General features: G+C 44.7%; 1 protein-coding gene across 2 annotated transcripts in view; it reads right to left on the bottom strand.

Annotated features, from left to right (window-relative positions):
• The window catches only part of LOC112260955 (meiosis 1 associated protein), an 82699-nt gene extending 58329 nt beyond the window's left edge, over window positions 1–24370 (bottom strand). For both annotated transcript variants that reach the window (XM_042329411.1, XM_042329412.1), the window contains exons 1-5: window positions 24163–24370; window positions 20460–20741; window positions 20068–20259; window positions 15508–15625; window positions 15115–15180 (exon numbers count right to left, since the gene is read on the bottom strand). In XM_042329411.1, the coding sequence (XP_042185345.1) occupies window positions 15115–15180; window positions 15508–15625; window positions 20068–20259; window positions 20460–20714 (631 nt within the window). In that variant the 5' untranslated portion in view covers window positions 20715–20741; window positions 24163–24370. The remainder of the gene's footprint in view (window positions 1–15114; window positions 15181–15507; window positions 15626–20067; window positions 20260–20459; window positions 20742–24162) is intronic.
• Between the last annotated feature and the right edge of the window lie 1303 nt (window positions 24371–25673).

Here is a 25673-nt window from a genome sequence, read left to right as displayed (position 1 = left end):
CCGGCCTTCAGGTAATCCCTCCCTGTGTCAGGGATTCATCTCCTCCGGCCTTCAGGTAATCCCTCCCTGTGTCAGGGATTCATCTCCTCCGGCCTTCAGGTAATCCTCTCCCTGTGTCAGGGATTCATCTCCTCCGGCCTTCAGGTAATCCCTCCCTGTGTCAGGGATTCATCTCCTCCGGCCTTCAGGTAATCCCTCCCTGTGTCAGGGATTCATCTCCTCCGGCCTTCAGGTAATCCCTCCCTGTGTCAGGGATTCATCTCCTCCGGCCTTCAGGTAATCCCTCCCTGTGTCAGGGATTCATCTCCTCCGGCCTTCAGGTAATCCCTCCCTGTGTCAGGGATTCATCTCCTCCGGCCTTCAGGTAATCCCCTCCCTGTGTCAGGGATTCATCTCCTCCGGCCTTCAGGTAATCCCTCCCTGTGTCAGGGATTCATCTCCTCCGGCCTTCAGGTAATCCCTCCCTGTGTCAGGGATTCATCTCCTCCGGCCTTCAGGTAATCCCTCCCTGTGTCAGGGATTCATCTCCTCCGGCCTTCAGGTAATCCCTCCCTGTGTCAGGGATTCATCTCCTCCGGCCTTCAGGTAATCTCTCCCTGTGTCAGGGATTCATCTCCTCCGGCCTTCAGGTAATCCCTCCCTGTGTCAGGGATTCATCTCCTCCGGCCTTCAGGTAATCCCTCCCTGTGTCAGGGATTCATCTCCTCCGGCCTTCAGGTAATCCCTCCCTGTGTCAGGGATTCATCTCCTCCGGCCTTCAGGTAATCCCTCCCTGTGTCAGGGATTCATCTCCTCCGGCCTTCAGGTAATCCCTCCCTGTGTCATCCCTCCCTGTGGGATTCATCTCCTCCGGCCTTCAGGTAATCCCTCCCTGTGTCAGGGATTCATCTGTGTCAGGGATTCATCTCCTCCGGCCTTCAGGTAATCCCTCCCTGTGTCAGGGATTCATCTCCTCCGGCCTTCAGGTAATCCCTCCCTGTGTCAGGGATTCATCTCCTCCGGCCTTCAGGTAATCCCTCCCTGTGTCAGGGATTCATCTCCTCCGGCCTTCAGGTAATCCCTCCCTGTGTCAGGGATTCATCTCCTCCGGCCTTCAGGTAATCCCTCCCTGTGTCAGGGATTCATCTCCTCCGGCCTTCAGGTAATCCCTCCCTGTGTCAGGGATTCATCTCCTCCGGCCTTCAGGTAATCCCTCCCTGTGTCAGGGATTCATCTTGATTTGTAACTGCTTCTCTACTTGTGGGAAATCTCGGAAGAGGTCAAAATGTAATTAACCTGGTTAAACCCCTAGATTACAATCCCACCAACCTGGAGGGACTGTGGGGAATAAGATGTCACATATGCAGGGACACACACACACACTGTGTTCCCCTCTGTCTGTCTGCCTGGTTAACTCTGTTCACCTCTGTCTGTCTGCCTGGTTAACTCTGTTCCCCTCTTGTCTGTCTGCCTGGTTAACTCTGTTCCCCTCTTGTCTGTCTGCCTGGTTAACTCTGTTCCCCTCTTGTCTGTCTGCCTGGTTAACTCTGTTCCCCTCTTGTCTGTCTGCCTGGTTAACTCTGTTCCCCTCTTTTCTGCCTGGTTAACTCTGTTCCCCTCTGTCTGTGTGGTTAACTCTGTTCCCCTCTTGTCGGTCTGCCTGGTTAACTCTGTTCCCCTCTTGTCTGCCTGGTTAACTCTGTTCCCCTCTGTCTGTCTGGTTAACTCTGTTCCCCTCTGTCTGCCTGGTTAACTCTGTTCCCCTCTGTCTGCCTGGTTAACTCTGTTCCCCTCTGTCTGCCTGGTTAACTCTGTTCCCCTCTGTCTGCCTGGTTAACTCTGTTCCCCTCTGTCTGCCTGGTTAACTCTGTTCCCCTCTGTCTGCCTGGTTAACTCTGTTCCCCTCTGTCTGTGTAGTTAACTCTGTTAAATAACAGTAAATATTACACTCACAGAAGTTCCAAAAGAATAAAGACATTACAAATGTTATATTATGTATATATACAGTGTTGTAATGGTGTGCAAATAGTTAAAGTACAAAATGGAAAATAAATAAATATAAATATGGGTTGTATTTATAATGGTGTTTGTTCTTCACTGGTTGCCCTTTTCTTGTGACAACAAGGTCACACATCTTGCTGCTGTGATGGCACACTGCGGTATTTCACCCAGTAGATATGGGAGTTTATTAAAATTGGATTTGTTTTGGAATTCTTTGTGGGTCTGTGTAATCTGAGGGAAATCTCTCTCTCACACTTGAGTCGGAGTAAAAACAGGATGCTTATCTAGGCGTTAGCTTGGCGACACACGCACACTTTATGAACAATAGGAGGCTTGTGAAGCCTCTCACTGATATTAGTGCACACCTGTCCGTGTTAGAGGTCGTCTGTCCGTGTTAGAGGTCTAGAGGTCGTCTGTCCATGTTAGAGGTCTAGAGGTCGTCTGTCCGTGTTAGAGCTGTCCGTGTTAGAGGTCTAGAGGTCGTCTGTCCGTGTTAGAGGTCTAGAGGTCGTCTGTCCGTGTTAGAGGTCTGTCCGTGTTAGAGGTCGTCTGTCCGTGTTAGAGGTCTAGAGGTCGTCTGTCTGTGTTAGAGGTCTAGAGGTCGTCTGTCCGTGTTAGAGGTCGTCTGTCCATGTTAGAGGTCTAGAGGTCGTCTGTCAGTGTTAGAGGTCGTCTGTCTGTGTTAGAGGTCGTCTGTCCGTGTTAGAGGTCTAGAGGTCGTATGTCTGTGTTAGAGGTCTAGAGGTCGTCTGTCCGTGTTAGAGGTCGTCTGTCTGTGTTAGAGATCTAGAGGTCGTCTGTCCGTGTTAAGAGGTCGTCTGTCCATGTTAGAGGTCGTCTGTCCATGTTAGTGGTTGCGAGGTGTCAGACTCAGGGCAGTGATTTAATACATAGAGTACAATGTTAAATTCAAACAAAAGAAGTTCACTGATTAGATTTTTTGGTTTATTTGGATTAGTCCCAAATGGCACTCTAATCCTGGGCAAAAGTAGTGCACTACAAAGGAGATAGCATCCCAAATGTCATCCTGATCTTTGTCTACAGTTATGCAATTTCCATCCACTTCTTCGCCAAGAAGGTTGAGAACTCCTTTCATGAGAAAACAGAGAGAGAAAGAGAGAGAGCGAGAGAGACAGAGAGAAAGAGAGAGCGAGAGAGACAGAGAGAAAGAGAGAGAGCGAGACAGACAGAGAGAGAGAGAGACAGACAGAGAGAGAGAGAGAGAGAGCGAGAGAGACAGAGAGAAAGAGAGAGAGCGAGACAGACAGAGAGAGAGAGAGACAGACAGAGAGAGAGAGACAGAGAGAGAGAGAGAGAGAGAGAGAGAGAGAGAGTGAGAGTGAGTGTGTGAGGGAAAGAGATTGTTCTAGATTAACTTTGAAAGGGAAAATGTGCACTACTCCACCCAGTTCAACTATATTGTAATATGTTACCTAGCTAACATACACAAACACTAAGATACATACAATTGAAGTCAGAAGTTTACATACACCTTGGCCAAATACATTTAAACTCAAGTTTTTCACAATTCCTGACATTTAATCCCTGTTTTAGGATCACCACTTTATTTTAAGAATGTGAAATGTCAGAATAATAGTAGAGAGAATGATTTATTTCAGCTTTTATTTAATTCATCACATTCCCAGTGGGTCAGAAGTTTACATACACTCAATTAGTATTTGGTAGCATTGCCTTTCAATTGTTTAACTTGGGTCAAACGTTTTGGGTAGCCTTCCACAAGCTTCCCACAATAAGTTGGGTGAATTTTGGCCCATTCCTCCTGACAGAGCTGGTGTAACTGAGTCAGGTTTGTGGGCCTCCTTGCTCATGCACGCTTTTTCAGTTCTGCCCACACATTTTCTATAGGGTTGAGGTCAGGGCTTTGTGAAGGTCACTCCAATACCTTGACTTTGTTGTCCTTAAGCCATTTTGCCACAACTTTGGAAGGACGCTTGGGGTCATTGTCCATTTGGAAGACCCATTTGCGACCAAGCTTTAACTTCCTGACTGATGTCTTGAGCTGTTGCTTCAATATATCCACGTAATTTTCCTACCTCATGATGCCATCTATTTTGTGAAGTGCACCAGTCCCTCCTGCAGCAAAGCACCCCCACAACATGATGCTGCCACCCCCGTGCTTCACGGTTGGGATGGTGTTATTCGGGTTGCAAGCGTCCCCCTTTTTCCTCCAAACATAACGATGGTCATTATGGCCAAACAGTCCTATTTTTGTTTCAAAAGACCAGAGGAAATTTCTCCACAAAGTACGATCTTTGTCCCCATGTTCAGTTGCAAACCATAGTCTGGCTTTTTTATGGCGGTTTTTGAGCAGTGGCTTCTTCCTTGCTGAGCGGTCTTTCAGGTTATGTCGATATAGGACTCGTTTTAATGTGGATATAGATACTTTTGTTCCTGTGTCCTCCAGCATCGTCACAAGGTCCTTCGCTGTTGTTCTGGGATTGATTTGCACTTTTCGCACCAAAGTATGTTCATCTCTAGGAGACAGAACGTGTCTCCTTCCTGAGCGGTATGTCGACTGCATGGTCCCATGGTGTTTATACTTGTGTACTATTGTTTGTACAGATGAACGTGGTACCTTCAGGCGATTGGAAATTGCTCCCAAGGATGAACCAGACTTGTGGAGGTCTACAATTTTATTTTTTAGGTCTTGGCAGATTTATTTTCCCATGATGTCAAGGAAAGAGGCACGGAGTTTGAAGGTAGGCCTTGAAATACATCCACAGGTACACCTCCAATTGACTCAAATTATGTCAATTAGCCTATCAGAAGCTTCTAAAGCCATGACATCATTTTCGGTAATTTCCCAAGCTGTTTAAAGGCACAGCCAACATAGTGTATGTAAACCTCTGACCCACTGGAATTGTGACACAGTGAATTATAAGTGAAATAATCTGTCTGTAAACAATTGTTGGACAAATTACTTGTGTCATACACAAAGTAGATGTCCTAACAGACTTGCCAAAAGTATAGTTTGTTAACAAGAAATTTGTGGAGTGGTTGAAAAACAAGTTTTAATGACTCCAACCTAAGTGTATGGTGTATTTAAACTTCCGACTTCAACTGTAAATAGGACAGGTCTCAGGGAAACTAGATAGACACATCTGTAGAAACACAAACATTCCAATTCCAAGATTCCAACACTCTTAAACCACCATCTCACCCACCGACACAATTAACATTCCCCACTACCATTCCGCACTACCATTTAGCACTACCATTCAGCACTACCATTCCCCACTACCATTCTGCACTACCATTCAGCACTACCATTCCCCACTACCATTCTGCACTACCATTCAGCACTACCATTCCCCACTACCATTCCGCACTACCATTCCCCACTACCATTCCCCATTACCATTCCGCACTACCATTCCCCACTACCATTCCCCACTACCATTCTGCACTACCATTCCCCACTACCATTCCCCACTACCATTCCCCACTACCATTTGTGTTGCCAAGCTAACGCCTAGATAGGCATCCTGTTTTTACTCCGACTCAAGTGCTGCAGAGAGAGAGAGAGAGAGAGAGAGAGAGAGAGAGAGAGAGAGAGAATGACCATATTAGAGACACATATTTCCCTAAGATTACACAGACCCAGAAAGAAATCCAAAACAAATCACATTTTAATAAACTCCCATATCTACTGGGTGAAATACCACAGTGTGCCATTACAGCAGCAAGATTTGTACCCTGTTGCCATGAGAAAAGGGCAACCAGTGAAGAACAAACACCATTGTAAATACAACCATATTTATGTTTATTTATTTTCCATTTTGTACTTTAACCATTTGTACATCATTACAACACTGTATATATATATAATATGACATTTGTAATGTCTTTATTCTTTTGGAACTTCTGTGAGTGTAATATTTACTGTTATGTTATGTTATGTTTATTTCGCTTTTGTTTATATCTAGTTCGAGAGAGAGAGAGAGAGAGATCTGCAGAACACAGATTCACAATTTAATCGTTAAAAAGCATTTTTTGGTTTTTCATTATTTCCTCTCTTATTTCTAAACCACACAGACAGAGTGGAACAGAGTTAACCACACAGACAGAGGGGAACAGAGTTAACCAGACAGACAGAGGGGAACAGAGTTAACCAGGCAGACAAGAGGGGAACAGAGTTAACCACACAGACAGACAGAGGGGAACAGAGTTAACCACACAGACAGACAGAGGGGAACAGAGTTAACCAGACAGACAGACAGAGGGGAACAGAGTTAACCACACAGACAGACAGAGGTGAACAGGGAGTACAGGAGAGGGCTCAGAACGCACCCTTGTGGGGCCCCAGTGTTGAGGATCAGCGGGGAGGAGATGTTGTTGCCTACCCTCACCACCTGGGGGCGGCCCGTCAGGAAGTCCAGTACCCAGTTGCACAGGGCGGGGTCGAGACCCAGGGTCTCGAGCTTGATGACGAGCTTGGAGGGTACTATGGTGTTGAATGCCGAGCTGTAGTCGATGAACAGCATTCTCACATAGGTATTCCTCTTGTCCAGATGGGTTAGGGCAGTGTGCAGTGTGGTTGAGATTGCATCGTCTGTGGACCTATTTGGGCGGTAAGCAAATTGGAGTGGGTCAAGGGTGTCAGGTAGGGTGGAGGTGATATGGTCCTTGACTAGTCTCTCAAAGCACTTCATGATGACGGATGTGAGTGCTACGGGGCGGTAGTCGTTTAGCTCAGTTACCTTAGCTTTCTTGGGAACAGGAACAATGGTGGCCCTCTTGAAGCATGTGGGAACAGCAGACTGGTATAGGGATTGATTGAATATGTCCGTAAACACACCGGCCAGCTGGTCTGCGCATGCTCTGAGGGCGCGGCTGGGGATGCCGTCTGGGCCTGCAGCCTTGCGAGGGTTAACACGTTTAAATGTCTTACTCACTTCGGCTGCAGTGAAGGAGAGACCGCATGTTTCCGTTGCAGGCCGTGTCAGTGGCACTGTATTGTCCTCAAAGCGGGCAAAAAGTTATTTAGTCTGCCTGGGAGCAAGACATCCTGGTCCGTGACTGGGCTGGGTTTCTTCCTGTAGTCCGTGATTGACTGTAGACCCTGCCACATACCTCTTGTGTCTGAGCCGTTGAATTGAGATTCTACTTTGTCTCTGTACTGGCGCTTAGCTTGTTTGATAGCCTTGCGGAGGGAATAGCTGCACTGTTTGTATTCAGTCATGTTACCAGACACCTTGCCCTGATTAAAAGCAGTGGTTCGTGCCTTCAGTTTCACACGAATGCTGCCATCAATCCACGGTTTCTGGTTAGGGAATGTTTTAATCGTTGCTATGGGAACGACATCTTCAACGCACGTTCTAATGAACTCGCACACCGTATCAGCGTATTCGTCAATGTTGTTGTCTGACGCAATACGAAACATCTCCCAGTCCACGTGATGGAAGCAGTCTTGGAGTGTGGAGTCAGCTTGGTCGGACCAGCGTTGGACAGACCTCAGCGTGGGAGCTTCTTGTTTTAGTTTCTGTCTGTAGGCAGGGATCAACAAAATGGAGTCGTGGTCAGCTTTTCCGAAAGGGGGCGGGGCAGGGCCTTATATGCGTCGCGGAAGTTAGAGTAACAATGATCCAGGGTCTTTCCACCCCTGGTTGCGCAATCGATATGCTGATAAAATTTAGGGAGTCTTGTTTTCAGATTAGCCTTGTTAAAATCCCCAGCTACAATGAATGCAGCCTCCGGATAAATCGTTTCCAGTTTGCAGAGAGTTAAATAAAGTTCGTTCAGAGCCATCGATGTGTCTGCTTGGGGGGGGATATATACGGCTGTGATTATAATCGAAGAGAATTCTCTTGGTAGATAATGCGGTCTACATTTGATTGTGAGGAATTCTAAATCAGGTGAACAGAAGGATTTGAGTTCCTGTATGTTTCTTTCATCACACCATGTCACGTTGGCCATAAGGCATACGCCCCCGCCCGTCTTCTTACCAGAAAGATGTTTGTTTCTGTCGGCGCGATGCGTGGAGAAACCCGCTGGCTGCACCGCTTCGGATTGCGTCTCTCCAGTTAGCCATGTTTCCGTGAAGCAGAGAACGTTACAGTCTCTGATGTCCCTCTGGAATGCTACCCTTGCTCGGATTTCATCAACCTTGTTGTCAAGAGACTGGACATTGGCAAGAAGAATGCTAGGGAGTGGTGCACGATGTGCCCGTCTCCGGAGTCTGACCAGAAGACCGCTTCGTTTCCCTCTTTTTCTGAGTCGTTTTCTTTTTTGGTCGCTGCATGTGATCCACTCCGTTACACTGGTTGTAAGGCAGAACACAGGATCCGCATCGCGAAAAACATATTCTTGGTCGTACTGATGGTGAGTTGACGCTGATCTTATATTCAGTAGTTCTTCTCGGCTGTATGTAAAGAAACCTAAGATGACCTGGGGTACTAGTGTAAGAAATAACACGTAAAAAAACAAAAAACTGCATAGTTTCCTAGGAACGCGAAGCGAGGCGGCCATCTCTGTCGGCGCCGGAAGTACACAAAACGAAAGAGCTGCTTCCTGTGCTTGGCCCTCCTATGTTGAACATAATAAACGGCTCTCTATCCACCGGATGTGTACCAAACTCACTAAAAGTGGCAGTAATAAAGCCTCTCTTGAAAAAGCCAAACCTTGACCCAGAAAATATAAAAAACTATCGGCCTATATCGAATATTCCATTCTTCTCAAAAATTTTAGAAAAGGCTGTAGCGCAGCAACTCACTGCCTTCCTGAAGACAAACAATGTATACGAAATGCTTCAGTCTGGTTTTAGACCCCATCATAGCACTGAGACAGCACTTGTGAAGGTGGTAAATGACATTTTAATGGCATCGGACCGAGGCTCTGCATCTGTCCTCGTGCTCCTAGACCTTAGTGCTGCTTTTGATACCATCGATCACCACATTCTTTTGGAGAGATTGGAAACCCAAATTGGTCTACACAGACAAGTTCTGGCCTGGTTTAGATCTTATCTGTCGGAAAGATATCAGTTTGTCTCTGTGTATGGTTTGTCCTCTAACAAATCAACTGTAAATTTCGGTGTTCCTCAAGGTTCCGTTTTAGGACCACTATTGTTTTCACTATATATTTTACCTCTTGGGGATGTTATTCGAAAACATAATGTTAACTTTCACTGCTATGCGGATGACACACAGCTGTACATTTCAATGAAACATGGTGAAGCACCAAAATTGCCCTTGCTAGAAGCATGTGTTTCAGACATAAGGAAGTGGATGGCTGCAAACATTCTACTTTTAAACTCAAACAAAACACAGAAGCTTGTTCTAGGTCCCAAGAAACAAAGAGATCTTCTGTTGAATCTGACAATTAATCTTAATGGTTGTACAGTCGTCTCAAATAAAACTGTGAAGGACCTCGGCGTTACTCTGGACCCTGATCTCTCTTTTGAAGAACATATCAAGACCATTTCAAGGACAGCTTTTTTCCATCTACGTAACATTGCAAAAATCAGAAACTTTCTGTCCAAAAATGATGCAAAAAAATTAATCCATGCTTTTGTCACTTCTAGGTTAGACTACTGCAATGCTCTACTTTCCGGCTACCCGGATAAAGCACTAAATAAACGTCAGTTAGTGCTAAATACGGCTGCTAGAATCCTGACTAGAACCAAAAAATTTGATCATATTACTCCAGTGCTAGCCTCCCTACACTGGCTTCCTGTCAAAGCAAGGGCTGATTTCAAGGTTTTACTGCTAACCTACAAAGCATTACATGGGCTTGCTCCTACCTATCTCTCTGATTTGGTCCTGCCGTACATACCTACACGTACGCTACGGTCACAAGACGCAGGCCTCCTAATTGTCCCTAGAATTTCTAAGCAAACAGCTGGAGGCAGGGCTTTCTCCTATAGAGCTCCATTTCTATGGAACGGTGTGCCTACCCATGTCAGAGACGCAAACTCGGTCTCAACCTTTAAGTCCTTACTGAAGACTCATCTCTTCAGTGGGTCATATGATTGAGTGTAGTCTGGCCCAGGAGTGGGAAGGTGAACGGAAAGTCTCTGGAGCAAGGAACCACCCTTGCTGTCTCTGCCTGGCCGGTTCCCCTCTTTCCACTGGGATTCTCTGCCTCTAACCCTATTACAGGGGCTGAGTCACTGGCTTACTGGGGCTCTCTCATGCCGTCCCTGGAAGGGGTGCGTCACCTGAGTGGGTTGATTCACTGATGTGGTCATCCTGTCTGGGTTGGCGCCCCCCCTTGGGTTGTGCCATGGCGGAGATCTTTGTGGGCTATACTCAGCCTTGTCTCAGGATGGTAAGTTGGTGGTTGAAGATATCCCTCTAGTGGGCCATAGTGTCTCCTGACCCCTCCTGTCTCAGCCTCCAGTATTTATGCTGCAGTAGTTTGTGTCGGGGGGCTAGGGTCAGTTTGTTATATCTGGAGTACTTCTCCTGTCCTATTCGGTGTCCTGTGTGAATCTAAGTGTGCGTTCTCTAATTCTCTCCTTCTCTCTTTCTTTCTCTCTCTCGGAGGACCTGAGCCCTAGGACCATGCCCCAGGACTACCTGACATGATGACTCCTTGCTGTCCCCAGTCCACCTGACCATGCTGCTGCTCCAGTTTCAACTGTTCTGCCTTATTATTATTCGACCATGCTGGTCATTTATGAACATTTGAACATCTTGGCCATGTTCTGTTATAATCTCCACCCGGCACAGCCAGAAGAGGACTGGCCACCCCACATAGCCGGGTTCCTCTCTAGGTTTCTTCCTAGGTTTTGGCCTTTCTAGGGAGTTTTTCCTAGCCACCGTGCTTCTACACCTGCATTGCTTGCTGTTTGGGGTTTTAGGCTGGGTTTCTGTACAGCACTTTGAGATATCAGCTGATGTACGAAGGGCTATATAAATAAATTTGATATGATTTGACAGAGGGGAACAGAGTTAACCACACAAACAGAGGGGAACAGAGTTAACCAGACAGACAGAGGGGAACAGAGTTACCACACAGACAGAGGGGAACAGAGTTAACCAGACAGACAGAGGGGAACAGAGTTAACCACACAGACAGACAGACAGAGGGGAACAGAGTTAACCACACAGACAGACAGACAGAGGGGAACAGAGTTAACCACACAGACAGACAGACAGAGGGGAACAGAGTTAACCACACAGACAGACAGAGGGGAACACCATGGCATTCCGCACTACCATTCCCCACTACCATTCAGCACTACCATTCAGCACTACCATTCCCCACTACCATTCCCCACTACCATTCAGCACTACCATTCAGCACTACCATTCAGCACTACCATTCCCCACTACCATTCAGACACTACCATTCCCCACTACCATTCAGCACTACCATTCCCCACTACCATTCAGCACTACCATTCAGCACTACCATTCAGCACTACCATTCAGCACTACCATTCAGCACTACCATTCAGCACTACCATTCAGCACTACCATTCAGCACTACCATTCAGCACTACCATTCCCCACTACCATTCAGCACTACCATTCCCCACTACCATTCAGCACTACCATTCCCCACTACCATTCCGCACTACCATTCCCCACTACCATTCCGCACTACCATTCCCCACTACCATTCCCCACTACCATTCCCCACTACCATTCAGCACTACCATTCAGCACTACCATTCCCCACTACCATTCAGCACTACCATTCCAGCACTACCATTCAGCACTACCATTCCCCACTACCATTCCAGCACTACCATTCCCCACTACCATCCCGCACTACCATTCTCCACTACCATCCAGCACTACCATCCAGCACTACCATCCAGCACTACCATTCCCCACTACCATTCCGCACTACCATTCCCCACTACCATTCCCCACTACCATTCAGCACTACCATTCCCCACTACCATTCAGCACTTACCATTCAGCACTACCATTCACTAACATTAGATACTGTATCTATTCCGCACTAACATTAGATACTGTATCTATTCCGCACTAACATTAGATACTGTATCTATTCCGCACTAACATTAGATACTGTATCTATTCCAGACTAACATTAGATACTGTATCTATTCCAGACTAACATTAGATGCTGTATCTATTCCAGACTAACATTAGACGCTGTATCTATTCCAGACTAACATTAGAAGCTGTATCTATTCCAGACTAACATTAGACGCTGTATCTATTCCAGACTAACATTAGAAACTGTATCTATTCCAGACTAACATTAGATACTGTATCTATTCCAGACTAACATTAGACGCTGTATCTATCCCAGACTAACATTAGACGCTGTATCTATTCCAGACTAACATTAGAAGCTGTATCTATTCCAGACTAACATTAGATACTGTATCTATTCCAGACTAACATTAGACGCTGTATCTATTCCAGACTAACATTAGACGCTGTATCTATTCCAGACTAACATTAGACGCTGTATCTATTCCAGACTAACATTAGACGCTGTATCTATTCCAGACTAACATTAGACGCTGTATCTATTCCAGACTAACATTAGACGCTGTATCTATTCCAGACTAACATTAGACGCTGTATCTATTCCAGACTAACATTAGACGCTGTATCTATTCCAGACTAACATTAGAAGCTGTATCTATTCCAGACTAACATTAGATGCTGTATCTATTCCAGACTAACATTAGATGCTGTATCTATCCCAGACTAACATTAGACGCTGTATCTATTCCAGACTAACATTAGAAGCTGTATCTATTCCAGACTAACATTAGACGCTGTATCTATTCCAGACTAACATTAGACGCTGTATCTATTCCAGACTAACATTAGACGCTGTATCTATTCCAGACTAACATTAGACGCTGTATCTATTCCAGACTAACATTAGACGCTGTATCTATTCCAGACTAACATTAGATACTGCATGCATTCCAGAACCCAAATCCCAACACCCTGTACAATACTGTAACATACGGACAGACATTAGACACTATCAAAATTCACTCAGCCTATGACTGTATTTACACTACTGCTAAAATACACCAATATGACTCCCTGCTACAATAAATGTGAAATAAAATGTAGAAAGTTAACTGTCTATCTATGAGGCTTAGACAGGTAACAATCTAGTATTTAAGTTGACTCAGCCTTCACACGGTGTACTTTTGTTTAGGCACATGTCTTCTAATACAGTTTTAATTTCCCCCCTAACTATTTATCTCAAATCAAAATCACATTTTATTGGTCACATACACATGGTTAGCAGATGTTATTGGTTACATGGTTAGCAGATGTTATTGGTCCCATTCACATGGTTAGCAGATGTTATTGGTTACATGGTTAGCAGATGTTATTGGTTACATGGTTAGCAGATGTTATTGGTCATTACACATGGTTAGCAGATGTTATTGGTTACATGGTTAGCAGATGTTATTGGTCCCATTCACATGGTTAGCAGATGTTATTGGTTACATGGTTAGCAGATGTTATTGGTTACATGGTTAGCAGATGTTATTGGTTACATGGTTAGCAGATGTTATTGTGAGTGTAGCGAAATGCTTGTGCTTCTAGATCCGACAGTGCAGCAGTATCTAACAGGTCATATCTAACAATTCCACAGCTAAACCTAATACACACAATCTAGTAAAGGAATGGGATAAGTATATATGAGTATAAAATATATGGATATATCTACGTGGGTAAATATTTTCATAATATAGATTCCCTCCCTCAGTGATATACCGCCTGGATACTTTACTTAAGAGCAGTAGAACTGGAGAACACACACACACACACACACACACACACACACACACACACACATACATATACACATACACATATACACACATACACACACACACACTGGGGTTTGGCGCCACTACGATGACATCATGTTGTGTTCGTGTGGTCCTAAACAGCTAAGTAATTTATCGGTTCTGTCAACTCTCCCATACTCAACACTGTACTTATCCTTACACACACACACACACACACACACACACACACACACACACACACACACACACACACGGCCCTTAAACTTCCATGCTTCCGCACTCCTAGACTTTTCCGGTAACTACAAAATTAGTGTCTACAAGATCTACTTGTGTTTGGTTCATATGCTGTATTTCATGGTGTTTGGGTTAACATAAGTTGCACAGTTAATGGCTGGGTTTTCTCAAAAGGATGTACATTATGGATTTCTCTATGGCTCTGAGTCCCAAATGGCACCCTTTCCCTATGTAGTGCACTTCTTTTGACCAGAGTCCTATGAGCTCTGGTTAAAAGTAGTGCACTACATAGGGAATAGGCTACCATTTGGGATGAAGCCATGGTCTCAACTTGAAAATAGCTCACCAGAGTGATTTACCACCACAACACCCTAATGAGTATAATCAAGAAGGAGGAGGGAGAGAGGGGGACAGAGGAGGGAAAGAGAGGGCAGAGAGGAGGGAGAAAGGAGGTAGAGAGGGGGGACAGAGGAGGGAAAGAAGGAGAAGAGAGGAGGTAGAGAGGGGGGACAGAGGAGGGAAAGAGAGGGCAGAGAGGAGGTAGAGAGTGGGGAAAGAGGAGGGAAAGAGGGGGCAGAGAGGATGAAGAGAGGAGGGAAAGAGGGGACAGAGAGGAGAGGGGGGAACAGAGGAGGGAAAGAGAGGAGGGAGAGAGGGGGCAGAAACGATGAAGGGAGGAGGGAAAGAGGGGGAAGAGAGGAGGAGAGGAAGAGAGGAAGAGAAGGGAGAGAGGATGAAGAGAGGAGAGGAAGAGGGGGCAAAGAGGGGGAGGAGCGGGGCGAGAGAGGACAGAGAGGAGGGGATGAGAGGGCAGAGAGAAGGGAGCGAGGAGGGGAGAGGCGAGGAAGAGGAGGGAGAGAGGAGGGGAGAGAGGAGGAGAGAGGAGTTGAGGGAGAGAGGAGAGGAAGATGAGGGGAGGGGAGAGGAGGGGAAGAGGAGGGGAAGATGAGGGAGAGAGGAGGGGAAGATGAGGGGGAGATGAGGGAGAGAATAGGGAGCATTGAACATAGCAGAGAAAAGAGCATAAATATTTAAAGAGTTCTGAAGAGTGTTTCTGTTTTAAGTTCTACGGTGTGTATTTGTGCATGTACGTCACTGCATAAAGGTGTATCTAGTCTGTGTGTGTGTGTGTGTGTGTGTGTGTGTGTGTGTGTGTGTGTTCCTACCTTCAGTCTCCTCTGCAGTCTCAGGTGAGGGTGTGTCCTGCCCCCAGCAGTCAGTCTCCCCTCTCCCTGCAGTAAATATTATGTTTAATTATTATTATGTACTTCTGGCTACTAACTTATATTAATACTGATAACAAATAACAATCGGTGGTAGAGACATACACACAATGGTACAGAAGTATTATTGAAGTTACGAAAGGGACTCTGGTTCAAATACCTCTGGACCAGCTGAACCCTTCCCCCGCCCCAAGGCATGTTCAGCAGCACGCAACAGTGTTGTTGTTACGTTCAGATAGAAATACGCTAAGCAGAACAAAAAAATACTTCTCTGACATGTAGAACAGAAGTCCGTCCCAGCTCCACCCACTAGAAAGACAGAGAGGCCTCTCCTACCTGCAGTACTGACGTGGACCACTAGTAGGCGTCGTAGAGACACCAAGTCAGTGTCCTTTAATCCCGCCTCCAACTGCCTCACCACACCACGCCCTGGCTGGCTCGTCACCACGGTTACCTGGAAGTCAATGGGAGATCAATGAGTCAATACATCAATCAAACCACTTAGTGTGCAAAACATTATGAACACCTGCTCTTTCCATGACAGACTGACCAGGTGAATCCAGGTGAAAGCTATGAATCCTTATTGATGTCACTTGTTAAATCCACTTCAATCAGTGTAGATGAAGGGGAGGAGACGGGTTAAAGAAGGATTTTTAAGCCTTCAGATACATGTATTGTGTATGTGTGCCATTCAGAGGGAAAATGGGAAAGACAAAGAGAACGAAGTGCGTTTGAACAGGATATGGCAGTAGGTGCCAGGCGCACCAGCTGGTGTTAAGAACTGCAACACTGCTGGGTTTTTCAAGCTCAACAGTTTCCTGTGTGTATCAAGAAAGGTCCACCACCCCAAAGGACATCCAGCCAGCTTGATACAACTGTGGGAAGCATTGGAGTCCACATGGTCCAGTATTCCTGTGGAACGCTTTCCACACCTTGTAGAGTCCACATGGTCCAGTATTCCTGTGGAACGCTTTCCATACCTTGTAGAGTCCACATGGTCCAGTATTCCTGTGGAACGCTTTCCACACCTTGTAGAGTCCACATGGTCCAGTATTCCTGTGGAACGCTTTCCACACCTTGTAGAGTCCACATGGTCCAGTATCCCTGTGGAACGCTTTCCACACCTTGTAGAGTCCACATGGTCCAGTATCCCTGTGGAACGCTTTCCATACCTTGTAGAGTCCACATGGTCCAGTATTCCTGTGGAACGCTTTCCACACCTTGTAGAGTCCACATGGTCCAGTATTCCTGTGGAACGCTTTCCACACCTTGTAGAGTCCATGTCCCAACGACTTGAGGCTGTTCTCAGGGCAAAAGGGGAGGGGGGTACAACGCAATAAAGATGTTCTTAATGTTTTGTCCACTCTGTGTCAGTCACCCATTCAATGAGTCAAGACTACAAGTCTGTTGATGGAGAGAGTGTGTCTGTCTGACTGACTACAAGTCGGTTGATGGAGAGAGTGTGTCTGTCTAATCTACAACCTTTCTACAATACACCTGGAGATCCCCCAGACAGAGCAATGTGTCCTTGGGACATTCTGAAAATATTCAGACCCATTGACTTTTTCCACATTTTGTTTACGTTATTGCTTTATTCTAAAATGGATTAAATAGTTTTTTCCCTCATCAATCCACACAATACCCCATAATGCCATCACAATACACCATAATGACATCACAATACCCCATAATGACATCACAATACCCCATAATGACATCACAATAACCCATAATGACATCACAATAATCCATAATGACATCACAATACCCCATAATGACAAAGCAAAAAACAGGTTCAGAATTTTAGCAAGTTAATCAATTTAAAAAAATAAATATCACATTTACATAAGTATTCAGACCCTTTAGTCATTTGTTGAAGCACCTTTGGCAGCGATTACAGCCTTGAGTCTTCTTGGCTATAACGCTACAAGCTTGGCACACCTGTATTTGGGGAGTTTCTCCCATTCTTCTCAGCAGATCCTCTCAAGCTCTGTCAGGTTGGATGGGGAGCGGCGCTGCACAGCTATTTTCAGGTCTCTCCAGAGATGTTCGATCGGGCTCAAGTCCGGGCTCTGGCTGGGCCACTCAAGGACATTCAGAGACTTGTCCCAAATTCACTCCTGCGTTGTCTTGGCTGTGTGCTTAGGGTTGTTGTCCTTGGTTTCATCAGACCAGAGAATCTTGTTTCTCATGGTCTGAGAGTCCTTTAGGTGCCTTTTGGCAAACTCCAAGTGGGCTGTCATGTGCCTTTTACTGAGGAGTGGCTTCCATCTGGCCACTCTACCATAAAGGCCTGATTGGTAGAGTGCTGTAGAGATGATTGTCCTTCTGAAAGGTTATCCCATCTCCACAAAGGAACTCTGTCAGACACAAAGGAACTCTGGAACTCTGTCAGAGTGACCATCGGGTTCTTGGTCACCTCCCGGACCAAGGCCCTTCTCCCCTGATTGTTCAGTTTGGCCGGGCGGCCAGCTCTAGGACGAGTCTTGGTGGTTCCAAACTTCTTCCATTTAAGAATGATGGGGGCTACTTTGTTCTTGAGGACCTTCAATGCTGCAGACACTTTTTGGTACCCTTCAGATCTGTGCCCCAAAACAATCCTGTCTCAGAGCTCTACAGACAATTCATTCGAACTCATGGCTTGGTTTTTGCTCTGACGTGCACTGTCAACTGTGGGATCTTATATTGACAGGTATGTGCCTTTCCAAACCATGTCCAATCAATTCAATTTAACACAGATGGACTCCAAATTAACATCTCAAGGATGATAAATGGCCAGAGCCCTTGTTTCTTTCCCTTTAGCTTCTAGAAATGGAGCACAAGAGATTGGTGTTGTAACGGGCTCGTGGTAACGGCTGGAGCGGAATCAGTGGAACGGTATCAAACACATCAAACATGGTTCCGTTGGCATTCCATCCGCTCCGTTCCAGCCATTATTATGAGCCGTCCTCCCCTCAGCGGCCTGAAACAGAGAGCTTCTTCTTGTAGACAGCCAGTCTGTGACTTGATGATGAAAGATCACAATCAGTAGGCCTACTTTATGGAGAGAAACAAAAAAAACATAAAGCCCTTATTAAACTCCTGATTACACCTTTATGTCCGGTTTATCTGATGACACACAGTCCTAAAATCTCTTTCTGACACATTAACACACCAGATCAGAAGAGAAATAAAAAAAACAGATAAATGAATTAAATTCAAACCTGAGTAACATCTTTCAGTAGTAATAAGTTCAAACATCACAAAATCACATTACTGGGACCAGAAAATAATAATATATAATCCTAGTAAATATCCAGGTCCTAACAGCCCGTATTCCTGAATACTACACTACATCTGACCAGAAATACCTAGGTATTTGGTTGGATGACAAGTTGTCCTTTAAAGTTCACGTCGTGGATAAAAGCTGTGATAAAAGCTTAAATTGGGTTTTTAATTTTAGTAATAAGGCTTGCTTCCCGCTTATGGCTAGAAAGAAGTTTGTTCAGGCCACATTTATCTCTGTAATTAATTATGGTGACTTGTTGTATATGGATAGGTTAAATAAAAAATGAGAACCCTGAAGATGGCCATTTGGTTGTTTTCTCCTGTTTCTTCTCTTCCTGTATAGAAGGACATCAGTGCTGGTCGAGAATGCATCCCAAATAGTACCACATTTCCTCTATAGTACACTACTGTTGACCAGAACCCTATGAGGGATATACTGTAGGCCTATTTAGAGAATAGGATTCCATTCAGGACACAACCAAAATAGGAAGTCTGTTTCAGAGCTAAGATGGAACACAGAGCCATATGTTTAGTGTCTGTGTTCTCTAATGGTGTTCTGTGTTCTAATGGGTCCATTCATATCAGCTCCTGGTCGGAAGCTAGTACGCTAATGGCTCTGACCGGAGCTTCTACAATCTGAGAAATGCTCAAAAACCTAAAGGACTTATATATTATATATATATATATATATTAGCACGCATAGGATAACCCTTTAGTTGTCCTAATGCATTCATTACACTCAGGGATTTTTCTGCCGTTAAAATCGCTTTAGGGGGCAGGCAGCCTTTTAATCCAGGAAGCCTAAATCAAAGAGTGTAAAAAAAATAATGTATCTAGATATCCTTCGGGATGGAAAAACACTCAATATAAACGTGAACGGCTAACACCGGATATAACGTATGTAGGAAAGATAATGGACCTATATCTTTTTTTTAATATAATCTTTGAGAACTAACAATCACCAAAATATAAAAAATCAAGATATTAAGCAGAGAATTGAAATTTCCAAAACCAATTAATTTAGTAGTATTGATTTTGTTATTATGTTTGAGCAAAAGAACACAGCATTATGTGTTGGTAGAATGCATATAATTGCAGGAAATTAGCTTTAAAACTGTCAATTCTCACCTTTATGGAGAAATTTTTAGAATTGCAGGAAATTGGCTTAAAAATGCACAAAGATAAATCTGCTCTGCCAAGATGGGGGACTCTAAAATGTTCAGCCACGCCCTACACAGCCACTTTTTGATCCACAAAATGCCCTGACACTGCCATAAAATGCCCTGACACTACCATAAAATGCCCTGACACTACCATAAAATGCCCTGACACTGCCATAAAATGCCCTGACACTACCATAAACAGGTGACCTAGCAACCTTGACCTTTCATAGCTTTCTTGTGCGACCCAACAACTAATAGGAGGAGCCCGTTTCAAGCAGTAACCCAAATGAAATCATCTGTAACACATCAGTGAGGTGAGGCGTTCTTCAAACCTGGTCCAAATCTGGTTCAAACCTAGTCCAATCCTGGTCCAAACCTGGTCCAATAGGATGTGCATGTTTTTTGTTCTAGCCCAGCTATAACAGACCTGATTCAACTGATCAAAGGCTCTCGTTTCAGTACTCACCTCTACAGATCCATTGTTGTTGGCCTGGTTCGGAGTGGTAGTGTGTCGCGTGTACTGTTTAAACTGCTGCAGGCTGTCCAAAACAGCCTGTTTGAGCAGTTCCCCTCTAGGTGCGCGGACGCACCCCTCTCCGGGTATGGACCTCAGCTCTTCCACACAGGAACGCAGTCGGGCCAGGTTACCCCTCACCTGCTGGAGTGGGGGAGAGGGATGGATGAAGGGGGAGACAAATAATGTGGGGGTTAGAGAGAGCGCAATGATTTATTTACTTCATTACCTTGCCACCATTCTGACTCACATATAAGTCATCAGGCATGCATCTTTTAAAGAGAAGAGAGAGAGAAAAGAGAGAGATAACACAACACACTTCTCTCTCCCTCCTTCCCTCTTACCACGAATGGCAGCAGACATTCATGCTGTCTACTCAGAGCGTAAAGGCTAAGCAGGGGCAGTCTACAGGGTCCGTCCAGACTACAGGCCAGAGTCAGGAAGTTATCCAAAGCCTCACACAGCGTAGTACCAGTCTCTGACCACCAGGGCGGTGACGCGTCCACGATCAGAACACGGGGCGGTTGCCGTGAGAACAAGGAGGGGCGGCACACCTGGAAGGAGGAGGAGGGGGGGCCAGAGCGGTTCCTTGCGTCCATGGCAACAACGGAATCAGTAATCGGGATCTAAACAAAACAATAGTAAAGGAAACACAAGGATGAAGCAAGAGGAAGACGGTAAACAAACATGAAATCATTTGTTGTTTAAAGTTACAATCTGGGATTCATTTTTTGAGGGAAATGTCTGCCCCGCCACTTGCTTTGGTATATACACTACCGTTGAAAAGTTTGGGGTCACTTAGCAAATTTTTTGTCCATTAAAATAACATCAAATTGATCAGAAATACAGTGTAGACAGTGTTAATGTTGTAAATTACTATTGTAGCTGGAAACTGCAGATTTCTTATGGAATAGCTACATAGGTGTACAGAGGCCCATTATCAGCAACCATCACTCCTGTGTTCCAATGACACATTGTGTTAGCTAATCCAAGTAATCATTTTAAAAGGCTAATTGATCATTAGAAATCCATTTTGCAATTATGTTAGCACAGCTGAAAACTGTTGTTAATCATAAAGAAGCAATAAAACTGTCCTTCTTTAGACTAGTTGCGTATCTGGAGCATCAGCATTTGTGGGTTTGATTACAAGCTCAAAATGGCCAGAAACAAAGCACGTTCTTCTGAAACTCGTTAGTCTATTCTTGTTCTCAAAAATGAATGCTGTTCCATGCGAGAAACTGCCAAGAAATCTCGTACAACGCTGTGTACTACTCCCTTCACAGAACAGCGCAAACTGGCTCTAACCAGAATAGAAAGAGGAGTGAGAGGCCCCGGTGCACAACTGAGCAAGAGGACAAGTACATTAGAGTGTCTATTTTGATAAACAGATGCCTCATAAGCCCTCAACTGGCAGCTTCATTAAATAGTTCCCGCAAAACACCAGTCTCAACGTCAACAGTGAAGAGGCGAGTCCCGGATGCTGGCCTTCTAGGCAGAGTTGCAAAGAAAAAGCCATATCTCAGACTGGACAATAAAAATAAAAGATTAAGATGGGCAAACGAACACAGACACTAGAAAGAGGAAGATTGGAGAGAAAAAAATGATGGACAGACAAATCTAAGTTTGAGGTGTTCTGATCACAAAGAAGAACATTCGTGAGACGCAGAACAAATGAAAAGATGCTGGAGGAGTGGTTGGCGCCATCTGTAAAGCATGGTGGTGGTAAAGTGGGAGGTTTGTACAGGGTAAAAGGGATCTTGAAGAAGGAAGGCTATCAACTCCATTTTGCAACGCCATGCCATACCCTGTGGATGGCGCTTAATTGGAGCCAATTTCCTCCTACAACAGGACAATGACCAAAGCACAGCTCCAAACGATGCAAGAACTACTGAGGGAAGAAACAGTCAGCTGGTATTCGGTCTATAATGGAGTGGCCAGCACAGTCACTGGATCTCAACCCTATTGAGCTGTTGTGAGAGCAGCTTGACCGTATGGTACGTAAGAAGTGCCCATCAAGCCAATCCAACTTGTGGGAGGTGCTTCAGGAAGCATGGGGTGAAATCTCTTCAGATTACCTCAACAAATTGACAACTAGAATACCAAATGTATGCAAGGCTGTAATTGCTGCAAATGGAGGATTCTTTGACGAAAGCAAAGTTTGAAGGTCACAATTATTATTTCAATAAAAAATAAATATATTTATAACCTTGTCAACTATATTTCCTATTTCCTATTTATTTTGCAACTAATTTTCATGTATGTTTTCATGGAAAGCAAGGACATTTCTAAGTGACCCCAAACTTTTGAACGGTAGTGTACATGAAGGAGAGCAGTCATTCATCATGAAAAGGATGTTACAGTTTGGTGAGCCTGGGGAAAGTCCCCTCTTGCCCGAGAGCTCCAGTCAGTTAATGAGAGTAGCCTATCTCACCCATGTCATTATGAAGGGGGAACCCCGCCATTATGGCAACATGAATTACTCCCTGACTGTCTTCATCACACTAAAGTTATGATGGTTAGTCATCTGATGGAGCAAGAACAGGAGGACGGACAGGGGGGGGGGGTGAAGTAATTGAGACATATAGGGAGTTTTCAACAGTCAGTCAGTCGATCCATCAATCACGAAACAGATAATGCTTAGTCAAAGTGATGGTGAAATAACAGTGAGTCAAGTCCTCTCACACACACACACACACCTGAACAAATCCTTAACATTTTGAGCTGGAAAAGAGAAACAAAGAGGAGGAGAAAAGGAGGAAGAGCTAGCATCCTTAGATGATTATCACAAGAGGCACACAACTTATCCCTTATTGGATTCTCATTTAGCTCACAGCTGTGACCAAACAACAATGAACAAGACTGTTATGGCTGGTCAAAAGAAGTGCACTAAATAGGGAATAGGGTGCCATTTGAGATGAAACAAGACCGTTATGTGACACTGAGGTCTGATAGAAAGATAGGTAGAATCAGAGAGGTTTAAATAGGGCCAGATCAGAACATTCTGTTATCTATGCTTTCATTCCAAATGGCACCCTATTCAGTGCACTACGTTTGACCAGGTAGCCTGGTTAAAAGTTGTGCACTATATAGGGAATTAGGGTGCCATTTGGGACGGAACCCTTCAGAATCATCAATAGAACCATCTCCATTCACAACAGAACTCTGTGTTCTATCTGTCCTGTTCTATATACCCATGTTACGGAAGGATCCTCTCTCTCTCTCACTGTGCCTTCAGGCAGACGTTTCTAGTCAACAAGACTGGCGTGATGACAAAAGGACACATTGTGTGTGTACAGTGTGTGTGTATGTCTCTCTCTCTCGCTTGCACGCAACATGCAGGCACACACACGCACGCACACAGCCTGGTAATTTCAATTGGTGCGTCATTAGATGAGTAGTATGATCCAAGGGCAAAAGACAAGATTTAGGAGGGAAGAGACTGATAAAAACGGGCGCTGTTACACACACCATCAAAACCCTTGCCGCCCCCGCAACTAAAATCCTTATAGACTGTTATAAGCATTTAGCAAGCTAGCTATGCTAATAGAAACGGCCTGGTATGGAAGGATGTAGGCCTGTAATTAGGAGATGACAGCCAGGTCAAGATGAGGGAGTAACGCTGAGCTCCACTACACCCCAGGGCCACCTTCAGTTGTCAAAACGTTGCAGATATAAATGTCATGAAATGAATAGAGCTGGTGTGATTCATTATTCTACGTAGCCTATTTCTATATGAACGTTCATTAAAAACGTCCTGCTGAACTCGGCCAAGATCTCTGATCTGTTTGTGACTGGAATCCATATAACTATTAACAAAGTCATGCTGTTGCTAGAGTGCTGAAGAACGGCGTTATCTGTCCAGAAATACGAAATAAACTACTTTTGGGGGTCACTGTCTACCGCCAGACTACTAGCCAGCTCATAATAGCGTTTTCCCATTTTCCCCACCAAACAAAATGTAACATTAGTTGAAGAACATGCAAGTCAGTCTCATAGCTAACGTTAGCTAGATAGCTAGCTAGGTACTTGTTAGCAAATTTACCTTACCTCTGAAATTTACTTTTCTTTTCGTGTTTCTTATTGAATTCCCTGTCCTGGTGTATGTTCTGGTTATTTAGCCAAAAGACACATTAGTTTTAGCTGTAAAAAAAAATAATAATAATACCATTTTAATTTAAAATAACGAGGTTATTTTCAGATTGTTTGAAAAGTATACGTGACGTCACGTCTCGCGCTCTCCCGCCAAGGCAGCTGCGCGCGGGCTGGAGGCACGCTGAACTGAAAGGTCACCGCGGGATACCAAACATATGTCGTTCATTATTATAAACCATTAGTCATAAATAGCATTACGATTGAGTCTAAATGTGTGTGTTTTTACTATACTGTTTATCTTGTCAATAAAAGATAGGCCTGGGTTACAGTAAAACAGACTTCCCGACTACTACTAGTTAACTAGTCAGTAGTCTGATTGGATGAAGGTGTGACTGGAGAATGCACCTCACCCTTTTCCAATAAAACGGTTTTCTCTCCCAGTCATCCATAACTGAAGTTCAAATCCACTTTAGCAGGCCATGGGGAGAGGGAAAGATGGGGACAGATCTGCTACTCTCTCTACCAATTTCTTGTCACAGGTAGGCCTAGAATTATATCTGCATGACATAAATTGACTATAAGCTTATGGCACAAAACTTCCCCAAGCTTCCCTCTCCCTTTCTCTCTCCATTCCTCCCCCTCACTCTCCATTTCTCTTCATCCCTTTCGCTCCATTCCTCCCGCCTCTCTTTTCATCCCTGTCTCTCCATTCATCCTCTCTCCATCCCACTCCTTCCACCCTTCGGTATGCCCCCCCATCTCTCCATTCAGCCACTTTACCTTGAAGTAAATGGAAATAAGACATGGAAATGATGGCAGCATCTGAGGGAATGAATGAATAGTTTAGGGAAATAATAATGTTTTATTTCAAGGCCTGGAAAACTCCAAATCTAAAAAGGGCTGTGTCGCATATAGCACCCTATTCCCTATATAGTGCACTACTGTTGACCAGGGCCCATAGTGCTCTATCCACATTGGAGAACCCTTTTGTGTTCCAGGTAGAACCCTCGATTAGTCATCAAAAGTAGTGCACTATAGGGGATTGGGTTCCATTTGGGACTCAGACAAGAAATCCTTCAGATTTAACCCTTCAAGTTCTATTCCCAATCATAAAGGCACTCTAAACACACACACACATACAAACACACACACACACACACACACACAGACACACACACACAGACAAGACTACTGATTGGATGAAAGGCAGCCATTTATGCGTGAAATGTAATATATTCAGTTCGTTTTCCCACATGTTTTCCCTCCTTCATAACTTGGGATATGTTAAAGTGTACAAGATTAAGTGTTGCACAAGTTTGGTAAGAGGCTTAGATGAATGCTGGGTAGTGTGAAATGAGAGCTGACACACACACACACACATACAGAATGACTCCGAGAGACATGTAGCATGCACATCTGTTTGCTGGAGATAAGAAGTGTGTGTGTGTGTGTGTGTGTGTGTGTGT

The sequence above is a fragment of the Oncorhynchus tshawytscha genome, linkage group LG10 (assembly GCF_018296145.1).
Source record: "Oncorhynchus tshawytscha isolate Ot180627B linkage group LG10, Otsh_v2.0, whole genome shotgun sequence".
Lineage (NCBI taxonomy): Eukaryota > Metazoa > Chordata > Actinopteri > Salmoniformes > Salmonidae > Oncorhynchus > Oncorhynchus tshawytscha.
This window is presented reverse-complemented; position numbering and strand designations above follow the sequence as displayed.